Source organism: Haliaeetus albicilla, chromosome Z, assembly GCF_947461875.1.
Source record: "Haliaeetus albicilla chromosome Z, bHalAlb1.1, whole genome shotgun sequence".
Lineage (NCBI taxonomy): Eukaryota > Metazoa > Chordata > Aves > Accipitriformes > Accipitridae > Haliaeetus > Haliaeetus albicilla.
In genome coordinates this window covers 52,699,153-52,716,799 of record NC_091516.1, presented here as the reverse complement: position 1 = coordinate 52,716,799, position 17,647 = coordinate 52,699,153, and the positions used below count along the sequence as shown (strand labels likewise).

The window sequence follows — 17,647 nt, the reverse complement described above, 5'->3', positions numbered from 1 at the left end:
CAGTAATAATATCCTTCAAGATATACTGCTATATTCTAAACATATCCTACCACGTCACCCCCCATTAATTTTCCCTTTACATTACCTATCGAGATCTTCCATCCAACCTTCGAATCCTGATGCAGTGTGCCAAAAAAGTGGGGAGATAAATGCCTCTACTTCTCAATTTTTATTTTTGTTTTTTTCAATTAATTGTACAAAGACAAGCCTAAGGAAAGGTAAAGAAGGGGGTATTATGAATGTATAAGGCGGAATATGTCTCAAAGAACACCTGTTACTGGAACGTAACCTTCCTTCCTTTAAGAGAAGATCCACATGTATGTTCTAAAGCGGGCAACTCCAATTGTCCTGACAAAAAACACTTGCTGTAGGGTCTGTTGAGCTGCAACTGTAGTATGGCTATGGAAGTGCAACAGCACTGAATGTTTCAGGCATCATGTTACATAAAGGTATTGAGCAGAACTGCTACATATCCTGAACAGAAACACTGCACAGAAGTACTAAGGTTACCTGGGCTCTTGTAGAATAACTTCTGACCAGTGTCAGTTTAATATCGCTGTTTAAATACCTGATCGCTGTCAACAAACAAATGGAGATTCGTTTGGGAAGGCATTACATGGAAATTATAAGATTCTCCCAGTAGTGGAGACAACCAGGGAGATTTCTGAAAGGGCTTGGACCTGTAAAGATACAAGGAAAGAGCCTTCCTAGTCATTAAAGGGTATGACGTACAGACTGAGCACTAGCGGCCAGAAGCTTCTAGTTAAGACAAGAGTTCCAGCACAAATCTCTTGGCAAGTGAGTAGAGCATACAGAAGTCCCATTCCTGATAATGAGTTTAAGCCATGAAAAGCTTCTGACACAATAACTGTAAGGAACAAGCACCCTTAAGGACAGAAGACTACAAGAACCCAAGGGCTGAAAGGGAGGACCCATGAACACCTGAAGCACAAGCTCCAAATCCCACTGAGAAACTCCTCAGACATGTGACTACATTTGAAGTAACTCCATCAGGAATCAAGTCAAATTAGGGACATGTGGAAATACAACAGTCTGAGAAAACAGCAGATGGTGAGACAAGACAAATGTTAACAAGCTTTCACAAAAGACGAAGTCCTACAAGTCCTTCCACTCCAGCAGGTATTATAAGAAAGAACTAAAGTACTGGAAGACTGAAGAGAGCAGCAACCTAACCATACTGAAATTTTGGTTCATTCAGACTGCATCCATCCACATCTTCCTGTTACAGAAAGAAGAAAAAAAAAATAAATCACACTGCAGTAGTTTGGAATAGAATACCGCAACAACTTCTTACAATCTGATGTGGACCAGGTGAAGCACTTGACCTGAGTCCTGCGACATTATTTCCAGGTAGACAGAGCTCTTGAAATCTAACTTGTTTAGGAAACTTTGTAGCTCATGAAAGAGTGGGAAACCACCCACTGGAAAGCCCTTACGAGAAAAGCAATGACTCCTCACTCTCATGCCAAAAAGGCTGTTCACGTGGTCCCAAAGTACAAGAGAAGGCACCTCTCTATGACCAGAAAGTCAGAGGACAAATAATGTTAAAAGTAGATGCCACCAGCACTCACTGATCCTCTGAAGAGGTACATATGTCATAAGCAGGACAACAGTATCGCTGCACACTCACCCTGACCCACACATCTCATTCCACTAAGTCTGGCGAAGCTGACATATTATGGTACAAACAAGGTCCTGTAAGAAGACCATCTTCTGACAGAGGATGGCTGAGAACTGCAGAGGCAGTGCTAAGACTGAGCTATGCTAAGTTAAACTCTTTCAAAGGTAGTGGGGTAGAAAGAGTGAGAAGTGAAGGTTTGAGACCAGCTTGATAATAAAAAGTCATGAAGTAGCATCAGGGTGGTGCTGTCACAAATGCACAACAGGACAATGGTGCTGAAACATCCTAAATTACTCGGTTCAGGCAAAAATAGAGTATTAAGCGCTATGTTTTAGGCACAAGTAGATGGAACAGTGGATAGGAAGAATTCCTTGGCACCTAAGGTCCAGCTCAGCAGATGAGCAAGAGTCGTCAGCAATACCAGCTGAGGAGATCAGTATTTGAAGAAGGTGAAGAGAAATGTCAACACATTGTGAGGGACCTCTTTAACAGTATTTTCCCAATGTAAACCAGAAACCAAAGCACGCAAGACATGTCTTTAGAGGTACGAAGGCTGGAACTCAGCCATTTAATGCAGCTTAATCTGTTACAACTGGCTGACTCCAAAAATCAAATACCACCCTTGTCATGCATTTGAAACACAAACTCCAGAGTTTAAATCCTTGTGCATATTTTATAAAAGGCTTGAAACAGCAGTAGTGTTGCACACTCAAAGACAGTACAATTCCACAGAACGGGATGAAAAAGATAAGTGTGACAAAGACCAAAGTATCTTTCACTGATACTACAGTGTTCTTGCCTCATGGAACATCAGTCAGCTAGCTCAGTCTGCAGGCTGACTAAAAAGAATTAAAATGATGGTGGATGTACTTGTCATTCCATTCTATGTCTCAAGTGACACGAAGGACAGGAAAAGGTATAAATCCCTGGATATGCAAAAAATTCCACATACAAGACTACATTTACTATGAAAATGTACATATGTACTATCAAAGAAGTTTATCTTTTGTGCCCTCCAAGGTCAAGTATCTCTTCCCTATTCCATTTTTCAGATCCAATCCTGTCAGCAAGCATGTACTTGATTAGATTTGGTGGAAACAGTCCACTAGAAATACGGAGCTACTCATGCATAATTATTTCCAGGAATTGCACCATATACATCTTAAATTAGATATTTAAAGGATTTTAGCAACTACACATAAAAATCAACATGCAAGACATGCATGCATTACTGGATGCAGATGATTTATATTCCAGAACAGGTTTTTTTCCCCCACATATAAACTTTTGTCAATTTACCAAACATATGTTCAGCCACTTGCTCCAAGTTCTGTAACAAAAGTGAATTTCACTTGATTTTACTATGTTTTTTAATACACAGAAAAAAGTGAAATGAAAAACTTATGAAAAATTGATAATAGAGTAATTTTTACCACAGGGTTGGAAAGAACTTCAAAAGGCCATCTAGTATACCACCCTGTCCCATACCAAATCACTTACAGCCTTTCTGTCTGGTTTGTTTTCACAGAACTCCAGTGAAAGAAGCTCCATAGTCTCCTTGGCAATGGTGATCCCTTCATGCTCTTCACTATATTTGAAACACGGGAGTTCAAGTCTAAACTTAACCGTTTTGGATTACATCCATTACTTTGTCCTAGCTGCTGTGGGTATAGCAAACTGATTCCTTTCACGTTTGTAGCAGCCAAAAGGTACATGAGAACTTCTTTCCCTCACAATCTTGACTAAACCAATCTTCATTCCTTCAGTCTTTGGTGATCGGTCTAGCAAATACGGCACATAAGCACTCACACTTCTTTGTAAGATACCCTTACAATGGGATACATTTTCTTGAAGTACAGTCCCCAAAATTGATCATATTGCTTCAGCTGAGGCTTTACAGAATCAAGTAGAGTAGAAATGGCAAATCATTCAGGCTATCCTGTTTATATAATCCAATTTAGTATGGGGGGGTGTGTTTGTTTGTTTTTAAAGATGTAGCACCATGACACTGTTCACTTGCATTTACTTTGTGACTGACTGACTTTGAGTCATTACCTAAGGAACTTTTCCATACCCAATAATTCTTAATTTGGATTTGATCCTATCTTCATAGACTGCCTTGAATATGTTTTATTGAACTGTACCTTATATTTTTAAGACTGTATTTGTGTCAGGATGCTTTCCTTCTAACCCCACTGTCCAGCTTACTAACTTCAAACTTACCATTTGCAAGTTTAATATACATTCTCGATTATACAAGGCACTCAAAAATACTGAGCAGATCCAGTAGAGATCGCTGTGGAATACCTGAAATGTTTCAAATGTGGCAACAACGTACTTAACTACTTCAAATTGTTTTACACTTTTCTTCCCATAGAAGATTCCTCTTAATTATACTTTTAAGATGACTTGTGAAGATATTTAAAAAGAAGGTCGAAAGCGTAAGTACTAAGATTTCATGACATAAAACATCTGCCTCCTGTCCACAAGGCCTGCTGTGGACAGGACTTCCTTTCATAAGAGGAAATCAAATCAGTTTGTCATGAGCTATTCTCAGCAAATCCACTGGTACTGTGATTACTTTGCAAGGTGTTTATTTTTATTTTGGCAAAATCGTGTCCATGTCATGGTGGTGCGTCCCCTGTCCCAAGCTGATTAGTCCAACTTTTTAAAGTGTCGTATTTGCTACTCTCCAATTTTCCAATACCTCATTGATTCTCTGTGCACTTAAGGAGAAAAAGAAGTCATACCTGAAACTAATTGCAAGTTATGTTTAATATTATTTCAAGCTGTTCCTAATGCAGCTTGTTTTAAAAAGTGATAGGATATCAGATTTGAGCTGAAAAGGCTCGCAAAACTTTATGTGTGAAGACACATGTGTAGACTAGTTGATAACTGTAAGAATATGTATCAATTTTTTTTAATGTTTCCTTTAGAAGAATCTATCTTTGAGGAACACCAGCATTAGCTTACTGCTCTTTCAAAGGATAATTCTTGCATCTATTACCATAGTACATAATACACATATTTGGAAGCATTATTTTATTATTGTTTAAACCAGATATTAAACAACTATCTATGACAGTTTCGTTTTCTAACTCAATACATAACATTTTTGTTAACAGTAGACATCACCTGGGAAGTTTTCACACAGCACTTCTATGGGGGTTGCTCGTTTTGTGTCTCCAATTTTCTGGTAACGTTCTTTTAATGTATCAGCCTATGACACAAAAACAAAACAAGCTTCTTAAGTTATACAGTTTGCAGACAAACTTTGAAAAAGAAAAAGATCATGGCAAGAAAAGCTGATGATCTGAAAATAGGATAAAGATACGAAAAATCACTACCTTTAAACCTTGCCACGGAAGGCCTCCTCTTAGAAAATACATAAACATGTGACCTAAAGCTTCCAAATCATCTCTTCTACTTTGCTCTGAAACAAAATTCAAATATTATTAGAACATTTAATCTGCATAGTTTTACATTATATTTAAAAGATTAGCTTCCAAATTATGGAAAAATAATTCTAAGGTATAAAGTACTTGAAATCAAAGTGATCATGAAAAGCAGATGCAGACTGTAGGTATATTCATCTCAACAGTACTTTAAACAAATTATCTTGCTCTAAGAAATTGTTCTTATTTGAAAATGTATTTTGACCCTTTACATATATAATTGCATTTTAATTCTGATTTTTTTTGATCCATTAGTTGTGAACTTGAAAAAATTTAAGAAAGCTTTAATTTAACTCATTTTTCCTCTATAAATCATGGAAAAGTTGATATGTTTCTCAGGAACCCCTTATGGAATTTCTGAGTAAGCCAAAGATGGACTGAAAGAGGCTCAAAAGTCTTATTATTTGATCAGAAAGCAGCATGGAGAGGCATGTACATACAGCCTGCTCTCAAGTCCAGCTGACTTAAAAGCTAAGTTAGAGAAGACAATGTCTGGCATTGCTACAATTTTTCATCTGTAGTAGAGCAGTGGCAGTCCTTCAAAAAGTTTACAGAAGGTTAAAGAAAAAGGAAAGTAACAAGGAAAATGCAGTGCATTCAAAGTTCACAGTTTTCAAAGTACATTCCATATTATTTTCAAATAAAATCCATTATTCTTAGGAAAGCTGAATTTAATAGAGAACAGTAAAAGTCTTTAAATGACTAGTAGAAAACAGATTTTTACATTTTCACCTGTCTTCATTCTGTACTGCTGTTGAAACAACTGTTACAGAGTGTATTATGATTTGTAGTAACAGGTAGTATCTACCTCTGACTTCATCCCTGACAGAAGGCAGAAAACTAAAATATTAAGGTTGTTTCTACTCAGTATTTTCACAAAGACAAAAACACTATGCCTTGACAGCAAGAGAAATGGAGCAGAAAAATAAATGAAAAAATGTTTTGTTAGATTTTGAACACAGGAAAGTTAATAAAGCCAACATGGCTTCGATCGGATCAACACAAAATATTGCCACAAATACACTGCATCTGAAAAACAATTCTTAATCTTCATATAAAAAGAGCAATTTACTTATTACTCTGTTTTCTACCCCTATCTTCTCATGTGAACAGTGAGTAAACACATACTAGCAAATGAACAAGAAAAAAAACAAAAAAAAGTACGGTAATTCAGAGCATAGACTACATCTAGCCCCTTACTTCATCAGACCACACATCTGCCCGCCATGAGGCTCTTTCACAGTTATTTCTCCTTCACACGTTTCCATGTTTCCAATTGCCTTGCCAATACTCTTCTTGTTTGTGTCCACTCCTCCACTCTTATTGTCCACTGCTGCCACTTTTCTCACTGAGCGCCCTCCAGACAATCTGGTCTTATTTGAATTTCTCTGCCAACCCTGCAACATCCCATTCACTGACTGACCATATGCTATCCTGATGCCAACCACACAGGTTAAGAAGAAAGCAGGAATAAGCAGTAGAGTTCTGTGCCTGACAGGTTTCAGTACATGAAAGAAATGCTGACTCCAGTTGCCTGCAGAAATCCTGTACTCTTATGAGATAGGGTTGACACAGAGATCATGAGTACTTCAGAAGCACTGCTCATGACAAACATTTTGTGCATTGCAGTGTGTGGTTTATGTAAGAAAGATCAGTGGTAAGATAGTGCCAAAACATACACGTATGTCACAAGTGCACAACAGATGGCCCATCTATGGGCAACACTAAGGTACAGCCCACAAAAATGTACTGGAAAGTTCTATTTGGTCTTTGCTAAAGGGACAATAATTCCTCTTTTGCATTAACTTCTATAGCTTATGCTGATGAAAAATTAACCTCTTCTCCTTTCAAAAAAATTAAAAAAAACTTACTGAGGCAATTGCTCCTTCACTGAGAGTCCTTTGTATGAAAGGAGAAACTTTCAATCTTTACCCTGAAATTCTTTCTAATTAAGAGGATTTTTTTTTTTTTTTAATAGCTTTGGACCATTTGGAGATATTTCTGTAGGATAGAATCTGCTATGGGAAAGGATTTTTTTATTTGTTTTCATTTTGGGGGAAGAAGATTTTTATTTAGAATCCATCTGAGTTCTTCACTGATCGCTTTGGAGTAATTAAAAAATAGTAGTCAAATATCCTTTCCTATGGATGGAATTCTTCAAGATAAGCCTGAGAAACAGGAAACCCAAATATTATATTGCTATTGTTGGAAGAAGGACCTCTGAAAACTGGAAAAAAACTAGCAGTGGACCAGCTGAAACACAAAAGGATTTCAAGCATCGTCTGGAGGAAGGGCTGCTGATGTACGCTGATCCTAATGCATCACAATTTAATGAGATTGAGAGGATCTGTTGCCTAAAAGGTCATACGATCCTAAGATGACAAACACACAATAAAGCTTCAGGGCACACAGTTTTCTCTCTCTCGAGGTTACCTGAAGCTACCTAAATTAGTAAGAAACTAATACTTGATATTTAGTTCACAAGATATAAACAAATTAATCATCTCAATTCAAACAGGTTGATTTTAATAAGAACTAGAATCTCATTCAGCAGGCTATCTCCAGAAATTATCTTTTTTTAGCATACATGGTAAAGTAACCATAACACAGGTCGAAAAACAGACATTCAGTCTTCAGTAAGCATCCATTATAAACACTGCATTCCCCTCCAAAGTTTTACTGCTTGCTATAGGAATGCTGAAACAGTACAAACATACTATCCATTTAGATCAGAAAACACAGTATTAGCTACCAGGACAATTTCACAGTTTGATACACAGATTCATTGCTGTAATCACAAAGTAGATGGAAAGTGACAATCCTGAACTGTCAGTCTATAAGGTTTAGCAAAAAAAACCAATTTGAAAGTTATCACCCAGAGTTTGTAGTCTTACTAAAAATGATATGATTCTGTACGAAAATATAATTTGAGGCGAAAAAATAGCATCCCTTCCTGAACAAAATCATGAATCCTGAAGTTAATGATTCTGGTTCAGAAAAGTGAAGTTGTATGCCAATTTTATCATAAGTACACATTGTATGCCATACTGTTGTGTTAAGAATAATGTAGACTTTATGGAAAAAAAATACTATTTTCTGTTATACCTTTAATTAAGGAAGCAAAGATTTATTTAGCTCAGTTTGTATTAGAAGCTTTTTTTTCATATAATGATGGATTTGTAAGGTTAGTTTACACAGAAAAAAGTATTTATCTAAGGCAGCTACAATCCTGCCCCTGAGGTACAGTAATAATTCAGTAGGTACGAGAAGGAGACTAGTAAGCTTCCCATGGGAGTCCTAGGTCTGGAAAAGGAATTCATCCTGCACTGCTGCCTCAGTGACAAGTAAAAGTTGCTGGGACTCCTGGAGGGTAATCAGCACAAAGCACAGCACCTAAATACAGAATATCAGAATTTCCCAGTCAGAATCTACATTCTCTGGCATCCCCCTCTCTCCCTTCCTGAAAATGAAGGGGACTGGAAAAGAAGCATGGAGTAATTTTATCCCCAAAAGAAATTTCCTTATAGAAGCAAGGGCACCAGCTACATGCTGATAAGGGCTGCAGAATATTTCTATTTCCTTCAAACAGCTATTTGAATAATGCCACATTGTTTTTCACATAGACAAAATATCTTCTATTCCATATACAAACTCCCAGCTTGGCACAAAACTACCAGAAACTCTTGACCAAATGTCTGTTTCTGGAACAAAAGGTTCTTGAAATAACTGGCTACATGAGGTTCAGTAGCTATACATCACCTTCTATATATACCTCAAAAGAGTGGGCCTTGAAAATCTTGTGCAAGTTTCAAGTAAACATATGCAAACATTTAAAGTCTTTCTATTGACTATGCACTTGTTATGACAGTTTTAAACACTATGGATCCTAAAATATACTTTTGATCAAAGGACAACATACTTTCTTATTCGTACGTACTAACGTAGAACCAGTTACAGTTCAACAAATGCATACTTGAAATCAACCTGTAAGAGAATTAAACCTGACAGACTCTCTCTTCTCTAAAAAATGTGTTTTCAGCTGAGTCAGCTGAAACTTTGGATAGTCAAGAAGCAGTAATACATGCATTAGTTTTGCTATTAGACCATTCAAGTTGCTGGTAAAATTACCTACAGATTAAAAATATTGCCCTAAAAAATTATCTTACTACCAGTATTTTCAGTGCTGAATATATCCTATATGCCACTGTCTCTGCAACCAAAGGAACAACAGAGCTTGAAGAACTTTAGTGTTCTGTACATCCCACCACACAAATGAAATAAAACACTACATTTTTAGAGGGGAATCACAGAACACACAGAAAAAAACAAACGCTGCATAAAGGAGAGGCTATGAAACTAAGAGCCCCATTTATACTGTTCAGTGTTTGTTAGACCTAAGAGATAATGACAAATAATTCTGTCACCCAAGAAATGCCTGCAAAATAATCAAGTCAAGAAAAACCACTGCTCTGAGTTTGAACTGAAGCAGGAGTTATTACATGAGGTTGTGCTCCTTTGCATGGTTTAGCAACATCACTGTAAAGATTTCAGAAATTCATTCTAAGCCTTTTCCATCTACATTTAAGAATTATCTATATATTTGAGAATCTCCTGTGAGAAGGAGACCTACTACATTGAAGTGAGACAAGCTACTGAAAAGAGTATTAGCTTTGCCACAGCTACCTTGGCCAGAGGAGGCAGTATATACCTATCCACTCTTCCTCATGGCTTTGCATCAGGCTGAGGGGTACAGAACTACCCATGATACACAAGCTGAATTTGGCAGAACTTTCATACACATTAAACAGGCTACCATTAGACAAAAATAACCTGTCCAACCAGAGATCAAAATTCTACCTAAGGAATGGAAAAGTCTCCCTTGAAAAAGGAAGTGTCATTTACTATATTCCTGTGTTAATATCAGACACGTAATCTCCTCAAAATTCAGTTATGTTCTTCAAGTTTCAAGTAATTACCAGTTTTACCTTTTGGTTTGTTTTCTTAAATGATATTGGGGGTTGGGGGTTGTCTCTTATTTAAGAAGGACTGAAAAAGCTTATTTGATTTAAATTTGGTTGTATCACCTTAAGCTGACACCAACTTGGTATACCATGCCTGAAAAATAAAGCAGATGCTTCCCTTGCTTGAGGAACTTGCATTCTAAGAGATATGTTTAGTAAGTTCAAACCCTGCTATCAAGTTTTTAAATTGTCCTCGGGGTTAAATATTCATGATACCATCAGGAAATACTAGTATATATACTATTATTCTTTAAATGAAAAATCATTTAATCTAATCTTAAAGCTCTTTGGCTCTAGTATAGCTTAACAACAATGCAGTTTCAGTCTTTACTTCGTGAAGAATAATAAACCTAGCAAACTTGACAAGATTACAATAGTTCAGTTACTTTTTACACATCCTCTTACTACGTGAATACATACAGAATTAAGGCCAACTTCATATACAATGCATTTTTGTATGGGTAAGTGGGGTGGGAGGTCTTTCATTGTATTTAAATCACCTGGAATATGCTATTATACTGTTTTAATTAAGAGACTGCTTCTTATCAAGAATTTCAAAACCCACTGACATCAATGATGACAAGACTTGGAGTCATGACAAATTTGTCATCATTGTGGTCATAACTAGAAAATATCATAGCACTAGTAGATACTGCTGGATTGTCCTTCCATTTTCAAACACTAAAGGAATTGCTCAAATACAGCTGGATACTGTGTTTATTTCTAAAACGTGGGGGAAAGGCCAAAATGTGTTCTAGTAGGCCCGTTCTAAGATATGATTTCAATACCATTGTGGAAATAAATTTAACTGAAAAAGGAAAAGGATTCCTATTTTGATACAACTGTAAAACAATAACATATCAGTTTAAGCTCATAACCATTACCGCTAATAAATATTTTAAAAGTTAATAAATAAATCGTTTATCCATCTGACAAACTTCCAACTGTAACTACTAAACCAGTAACAACTTAATGTGTTAAGAAAGTAGCTAAAGTTTTCTGCTCTGTGTGTACTAAAGGAACATGTATTACTGGCACAGGTTGCCCACAGGAGTTGTGGAGTCTCCCTCCTTGGAGATATTCAAAAGCTGTCTGGACACAGTCCTGGACAACAGCTCTAGGTGGCCCTGCTTGAGCAAGGAGGTTGAACAAGACAACCTCCAGAGGTCCCTGCCAACCTCAACCATTCTACAATTAGCAGTCCACTACTGGAATCTTTCTTTACTTGCCAAGGGTCACCAGCCATTTCTGTAATGAGGAAAGGAACCACAGTGGCCATGATGCTATGGCAAATCGGGATGCTGATACTTAAACTGTCCACTGCTGAAATACATAACCAGTATCTTCTAATTTTGAGATGTTTTCCAAGATTCAAACCAGCAGTTGAAGATGCACAAAGTAGAATGAGGGTAATATCCTGATGGTCTAAAGTATCAGTTGAAATAAGGAGAGCTTCCTTCCCCTCATTTCCCCCATCCACATGAAAACATGTGGGTAGGCAGTTGAAAGCAAAGACAACTGTCAACTCTGAAGTAGTCAATATCGACCTTTGGAGACTATTAGTCACTGACTGCAGAAGATGAACATCAGATGGCTGACACTGACTTTGGCCTTCTACTTACACCCTGAAATTTACAGCCCTGTGGTAGGCATAACTGAACACTTTGTGAATCAACTCCTGAAACATGCCAGGATTTTAGTGCATTAGTTTTTAGATTTCAATAAACTGAAAGGTTTGTTAGCTTTAATATGTAATGCTGAAACCTGTAGTTGTTTGTAATTTTCTTCATTACCCGTTTGGTCTTCCTTTCCATGACAACTACTACGAATCATCACTCCTTCCTTCTACAACTAAGCACCACGTTCAGTGGCCCACCTTTTAATCTGCTGTCACACTGCAAGCTGTATGTTTTAATCTGGAACCTGCAGTAAACTGCTACACAATTCCTTGTAAAATTTACTTTCATCAATTTATTGAACACCTTGAAATTCTTAAATTTTTATCACTGTATTCTACTTAGAATAAACTATTTAGAATGAATACTAATAAACAATCTTTAAAGATACAGACTGCAAATACACTAATTTGCATTTTTAACTCTGTAGGTTGCTTTGCAGACACGAACTATGCAAAAGTGCACATTAGTGTATCTTACAAAAGAATCACTACTCATACTATTTTATAAATATTATTTTTGTTTTTAAAAAAAAATCTTGCTCATCAGTGAAAGGCTGAGTAGAAAACTACATGAAAACACTGACATACTTCAGGTATTGAAAAAGTTCTGGAGAAGGACAAAATGTGTTGGAATCTAAATATGGAAACCAGGCCTATTTAAGTACTTAAGCTGCAGTTCAAAACTTAGGCCCTTCTACTCCTCAGTTCTTTTGTCCATGTCAATCTTGTTCACAAATTGCTTATTTGAAGGAAGGATGTTTCCAGAATTTGTTTATATTATCAGAAATGGAAGTCTGCAAGAACAATAATAAAAAAAAAAAAATTCCCTCAAGTTACCAAGACTCACCTTGCCAGCAAGAGGAAGACATTTCTCACCTGTTTCATTTCATCTATTCAACTACAACATGACAGTTAAACTTTTTTATGTTAATTAGCTTCTTTATGCATGAAAGCTTTAGTTTTAAAAAGAGAAAAGTAAACTGGGTAACTGTTTCACAGCTGCTCCGTTACATAAAAATCCACTGAATAAGCTTAGCCAAGCAAGCTGTATTCCAGGATGTTTACAGAGCCCAGAGTCTCAATTACTTTTCACAAGACTTGGTTATATTCTAGATATTAAATGTGTTTCTTTGACAACCAATATTGTTGAAAGTTGTGCATTCGTGATGTATAAGTACAAAGAATTACACCAGTGCTTCATATACTTGGCAGAAAGTATCTCAAATACCTGTTACTTACTTTAATTAATTCTATACTTTCTACAGAAGCCATTCCAAAAAACTGAAAAGATGGGCACAAGAGCCCAACCTCCTACCTTTAAAAAGGGAAACAACTACTACTTTGTCTTATTTTCAGAACTAAAAGCATGCATTTAAGGAAGGTAGCCACCCTGTGAAGGTGTTTCCAGGATGTGGGACTGCTATTGAGATCTTAAAAGCAAGTCAGAAGGCTGCCTCCAAAATCAGGTATCAGATACAAAGGCAAGACAGCTACCCATTAAACAGAATTTTTTCCATTTCCCTTAAAATATGCAAAAGTTTTTTAAATTTTGTCTTACAGTACCCAAATACAGCTCTTATCAAGTGACTGGGATCACCTTTCAGGAATTGTCCAATTCATATTGGACCATATGCTTCTAATAATCTGGGGATCTTATATGCACTGTTCCTCTTACGTATGGAGGCATAACATAGACATAGTTACACCTGCTTTTTTCCCCTACTTAACAGAGAAGTCTGAGGTTGTTTTAGAAATCTGTGTGGAGAAAGAGAGATCGACTCATGCCAAAATCCAGAATGAATGGCAGAATTGGTTTGTGCATCATGAAATTAAATCCTTCAGCTTTGCTTGTGAAGAAACAAAGTAGCAGGATGCAGAGATGGTAGTCAGGTGAAATACAATTCAAAAGTAATTTTAAATTATAAAGTAATGTTTGGCCATGTGAAATCAATACCCTTTTAAAATGTCAACATAGAAAAACATCTTCTTTTCATCATCAGTTAAATGTACCTGCTTAAGTTTTCCTCCTATCTGTTTTGAAGATTTACAGGTTTTGTTTAATTTGAAAAAGCTCCACATTCTTTAACTTGCCTGGAGATGCTGCAAATTTCCCAAGTTTGCTGTCCTGAAGTGGTGTTGAATTATGTTTTGTAAACACAGATCTACATTTGCCATGGAATGCACTAAACAGTAACTGTATATATTCTTTATATTTTCATAGAAAAGGCATATCTGAAGTCAGTTTAGTAGTCAAGAAAGTTAAGACAGGTCCTGCATCCCAATTTATTTTGAGACTAAGGCAGGCACCAAGACAAAAGCAGACATAGGCAGAAACGCCTCATAATAATTAAGTAAACAAATTTTTGCCTATAGAAGAGAGAGTTCAATACTTTTTTTAAAAAAGCATAAAGGCTGAACACATATGCCTAATCATGATCCTTTAAAGGAAATCTATTATGACTTTATTATAAAAAATACATTAAATTGAACTACATTTGAGATGCTGCAGTATGTTCAAAGAAGAGCAATGAAGCTGCTGAGGGGTCTAGAGCACAAGTCTTACGAGGAGCAGCTGAAGGAACTGGGGTTATTTAGCCTGGAGAAAAGGTGGCTGAGGGGAGACCTGATCGCTTTCTACACCTGTAGAGAGGTGGGTGTTGGTCTCTTTTCCCAGGTAACAAGCAATAGGATAAGAGGAAATGGGCTCAAGTTGTGCCAGGGGAGGTTTAGATTGGATAGGAGGAAAAAATTTTTCACCGAAAGGGTTGTCAAGCACTGGACCAGCCTGCCCAGAGAAGTCGTTGAGTGACCATCCCTGGAAGTATTTGAAAGATGTGTAGATGTGGTGCTTAGGGACATGGTTTAGTGGTGGACTTGGCAGTGTTAGGTTAACAGTTGGACTCAATGGTCTTAAAGTTCCTTTCCAAACTAAATGATTCTATAATTCTACGTGTTAACATCATTTTATCAGCTATGGCTGCTAACCACAAGCTACTATGGTCTGATTTTATTGATAAAGCACCTTAGTACTATCTCGAAAATGTGAATGGTTTCTCATTTGCCATAGTAACATGAAGTACCTTTGAACTGTAAGTATTGTGCAACATTTTTTATGACCAATTCAAAGAGCAACCTAATTAGTGACTACCATGCAATGATGAGCAACTCGTTTATACAAATTCAAAGGTGTCAAACCTGTTTTCACTAGAAAACCTCTATATAACTGGAATAAACAAAGACCGCTTTGAGTGTTCACTCACCTTTTTCCAGCTAAATTTACTCATTCAGTAACTTCTCTCTCTATATCCGGTCATTTCTTTAACTCATCATATTTACAACACTAGCATAACCTTTAACTACTCTGACAAAGCCTCATTAACAGTATAAGCATTAAAAAATAAATAAATAAATAGCAGGAAATAAGCATCAAATATAAGCTGCTTTTATTCCAGTGCATGGATCAAAAAACTGGCATGGTAGCATTGAAAACCTTGTTGCTGCAACCTATTCACTTTGGCATCTCTAATAAGCATGCCAACTTCCCACCCACCCCACCCCACCATGGTATACTTCTAATGTGAAGATTTTATAATACAAAAAGATACACCTCATCTTTCTTTTATGGATATCTAACAAAAATAACATAATTATTTGCTGAGACATGACCATGATGATTATTCCCATAAATAGTATTTCCATAAGAGCAAACTATAATTTAGCACAGTACACGAAACTTGCAGTTCTTAATGACTACAGACTGAGAAAAATTACAACTTGAAAACAAGATTATTTCAGACAAATGACAGCTGTTGAAGTCTTGTTTCTCCACTTAAAAAGCACACGTACCTTTTCCTAAATGCGTATTTATACTCATGTATCTAGCTGTTCCTGTAAGGCTCTTGCGTTCTCGATATGGTATGTGCTTCTTTGTTTCTGGATCTATATACTCCTTTGCCAAACCAAAATCTATAATATGAATAATTTGCTGGGTTTTGTTTCCAGGTCGTCCAACCAAGAAGTTCTCTGGTTTTACATCTCTGTATATCAAGTTCTTTGAATGCACATATTCCATACGAGAAATCTTCAGTAAAAGAAAAAAACAACAGAAAGTTTAGTTTAAGCTTCAGGTCGCTACATTAAATTGTGGCAGAAGCTAAATATCTTACATTGACTTCATATTTAGAGGAAATCACCCCTCCTATCACCTTAAAACCAGAGCGCTATTGCTCTTAACAAGGTACCTCCTAGTTAAATCTAATGAAATCTGAGCACATTCCCTAAGCAGATACACCAAATGGTATATTGGAAACTTTCACACTGGACATTAGACATGAATCAGTATATAATAGAAGTTAGCTTCTTCAGGAACAGCTGGCACCAAGTATGTTTTGTGCACATTAGAACTATAATCAGAAATTATGTCATCAAGCAGCAAAGTTCCATGTAGATTTATTACATATTAAAGGTAAACGAAAGAAGCCCTGAAAATTCACCACTATGCATATAACCTCCATCCTAGCTGGATCACTTTCTACCAAAATTTATATATTCAGAAAGGAACAGCAAGTATTAAAGAAAGATGACCTTTGGATCAGTGATGACTTGAGCATTGTCATTTTGGCTGCAAATAAGCTGATTATGTCTATTATGTCTATAGTTGCAGGCCTGTTATACAATTACTGTCCTGTTTTAAACAGCTATTTTTACCCTTCTTGGGTAAAAATATCACTACCTATTTAGGGAAGTGGAAATTCAGTATTATTAATATTTCATAAGGACTTATTTAAAACACATTGTATCAAGGTAAACATGCAAAGCCTTATTTCTCTTTCTCCTCCCACTTCTACTCACCCTCAGGTGGGAACCAAATCAGGAAATCTTCAAAAAAAGGGAAAAATTCTTCATTGAACAATTTTGTACTATTTTAGTATTTCTGAAAGGGTTTGAGGGATTTTTTTGTTTATTTGTTTGCTTTCTTTCCAAGAATGCCCAGGAAAAATATTTATGCTATATAGTAGTCCCATCATCCAGCTGCTTTCATGGATTGAAATTATTTTTGTTTCATGAAGGTTTTCTTTTTAATTCAGTATGTCATACTAAAAATTCATGATTTCAGGTTGTGATTATGAGAACTCAGAAGACACAATGAAGCTACGTTCATGCAATGATTCTTGAAAAACTAGAACAAAGTAAATTAAAGTGACATATAACAGTCTTCCTGCTAAAACTGTATCACAGGCTCTTTAGAAACCACCATCACCAATTTAAAACATGCGAAGTACAAATCTCTTAAGTGAAATAAGTATTTAATCCATTGAAGACTGACTTAGTTATTCAAATGAACACTCAAATTAACATCTATTCTACTTACCAACTGTATGGCTAGCATAAGAACGGTTTTAAGAGAAAATGTCCTACCACACAAGTCAAATAAATCTTCCAGACTAGGTCCAAGTAGCTCTAGCACCATGGCATTATATTTGCCACATGGGCCAAAATAGTAAACCTGAGGTATTCCATCTGTAAAATGAAGACACAAAGTAATTACAAGAGGTTAAATAAGAATAATGAAGATACCAGTAAAATTCCTACCTGATTTCAAATTGATCTGAAGTTAAAAATACATTTCTCACACAACAGCAACAATAAAACCTTGCAAGAACTACAGGTAAAAGATACAACGGGAGTAATGAAGGTAGTACCAGTTTCATTAAATATTTTATGAATATTACATTCTTGACTTGTGAAAGATCTAAAGTTTTTTTATAAAAAATAAAAATCAGAACCTATCTGTTCAGTTTTGTAACTGTAAATTGAAACAGGATTTTAAGAATGTATGAAAACAGGGTTA

General features: G+C 36.2%; 1 protein-coding gene and 1 long non-coding RNA gene across 7 annotated transcripts in view; both read right to left on the bottom strand.

The window, feature by feature from the left end:
• Positions 1-17,647, bottom strand: part of LOC138683670 (uncharacterized) — a 497,441-nt gene that overhangs the window by 363,376 nt on the left and 116,418 nt on the right. The window lies entirely within an intron of this gene.
• The window catches only part of CSNK1G3 (casein kinase 1 gamma 3), an 86,688-nt gene that overhangs the window by 17,286 nt on the left and 51,755 nt on the right, over positions 1-17,647 (bottom strand). For all 6 annotated transcript variants that reach the window (XM_069777189.1, XM_069777193.1, XM_069777192.1 and 3 more), the window contains exons 5-8: positions 17,168-17,316; positions 15,643-15,877; positions 4,990-5,075; positions 4,778-4,862 (exon numbers count right to left, since the gene is read on the bottom strand). In XM_069777189.1, the coding sequence (XP_069633290.1) occupies positions 4,778-4,862; positions 4,990-5,075; positions 15,643-15,877; positions 17,168-17,316 (555 nt within the window). The remainder of the gene's footprint in view (positions 1-4,777; positions 4,863-4,989; positions 5,076-15,642; positions 15,878-17,167; positions 17,317-17,647) is intronic.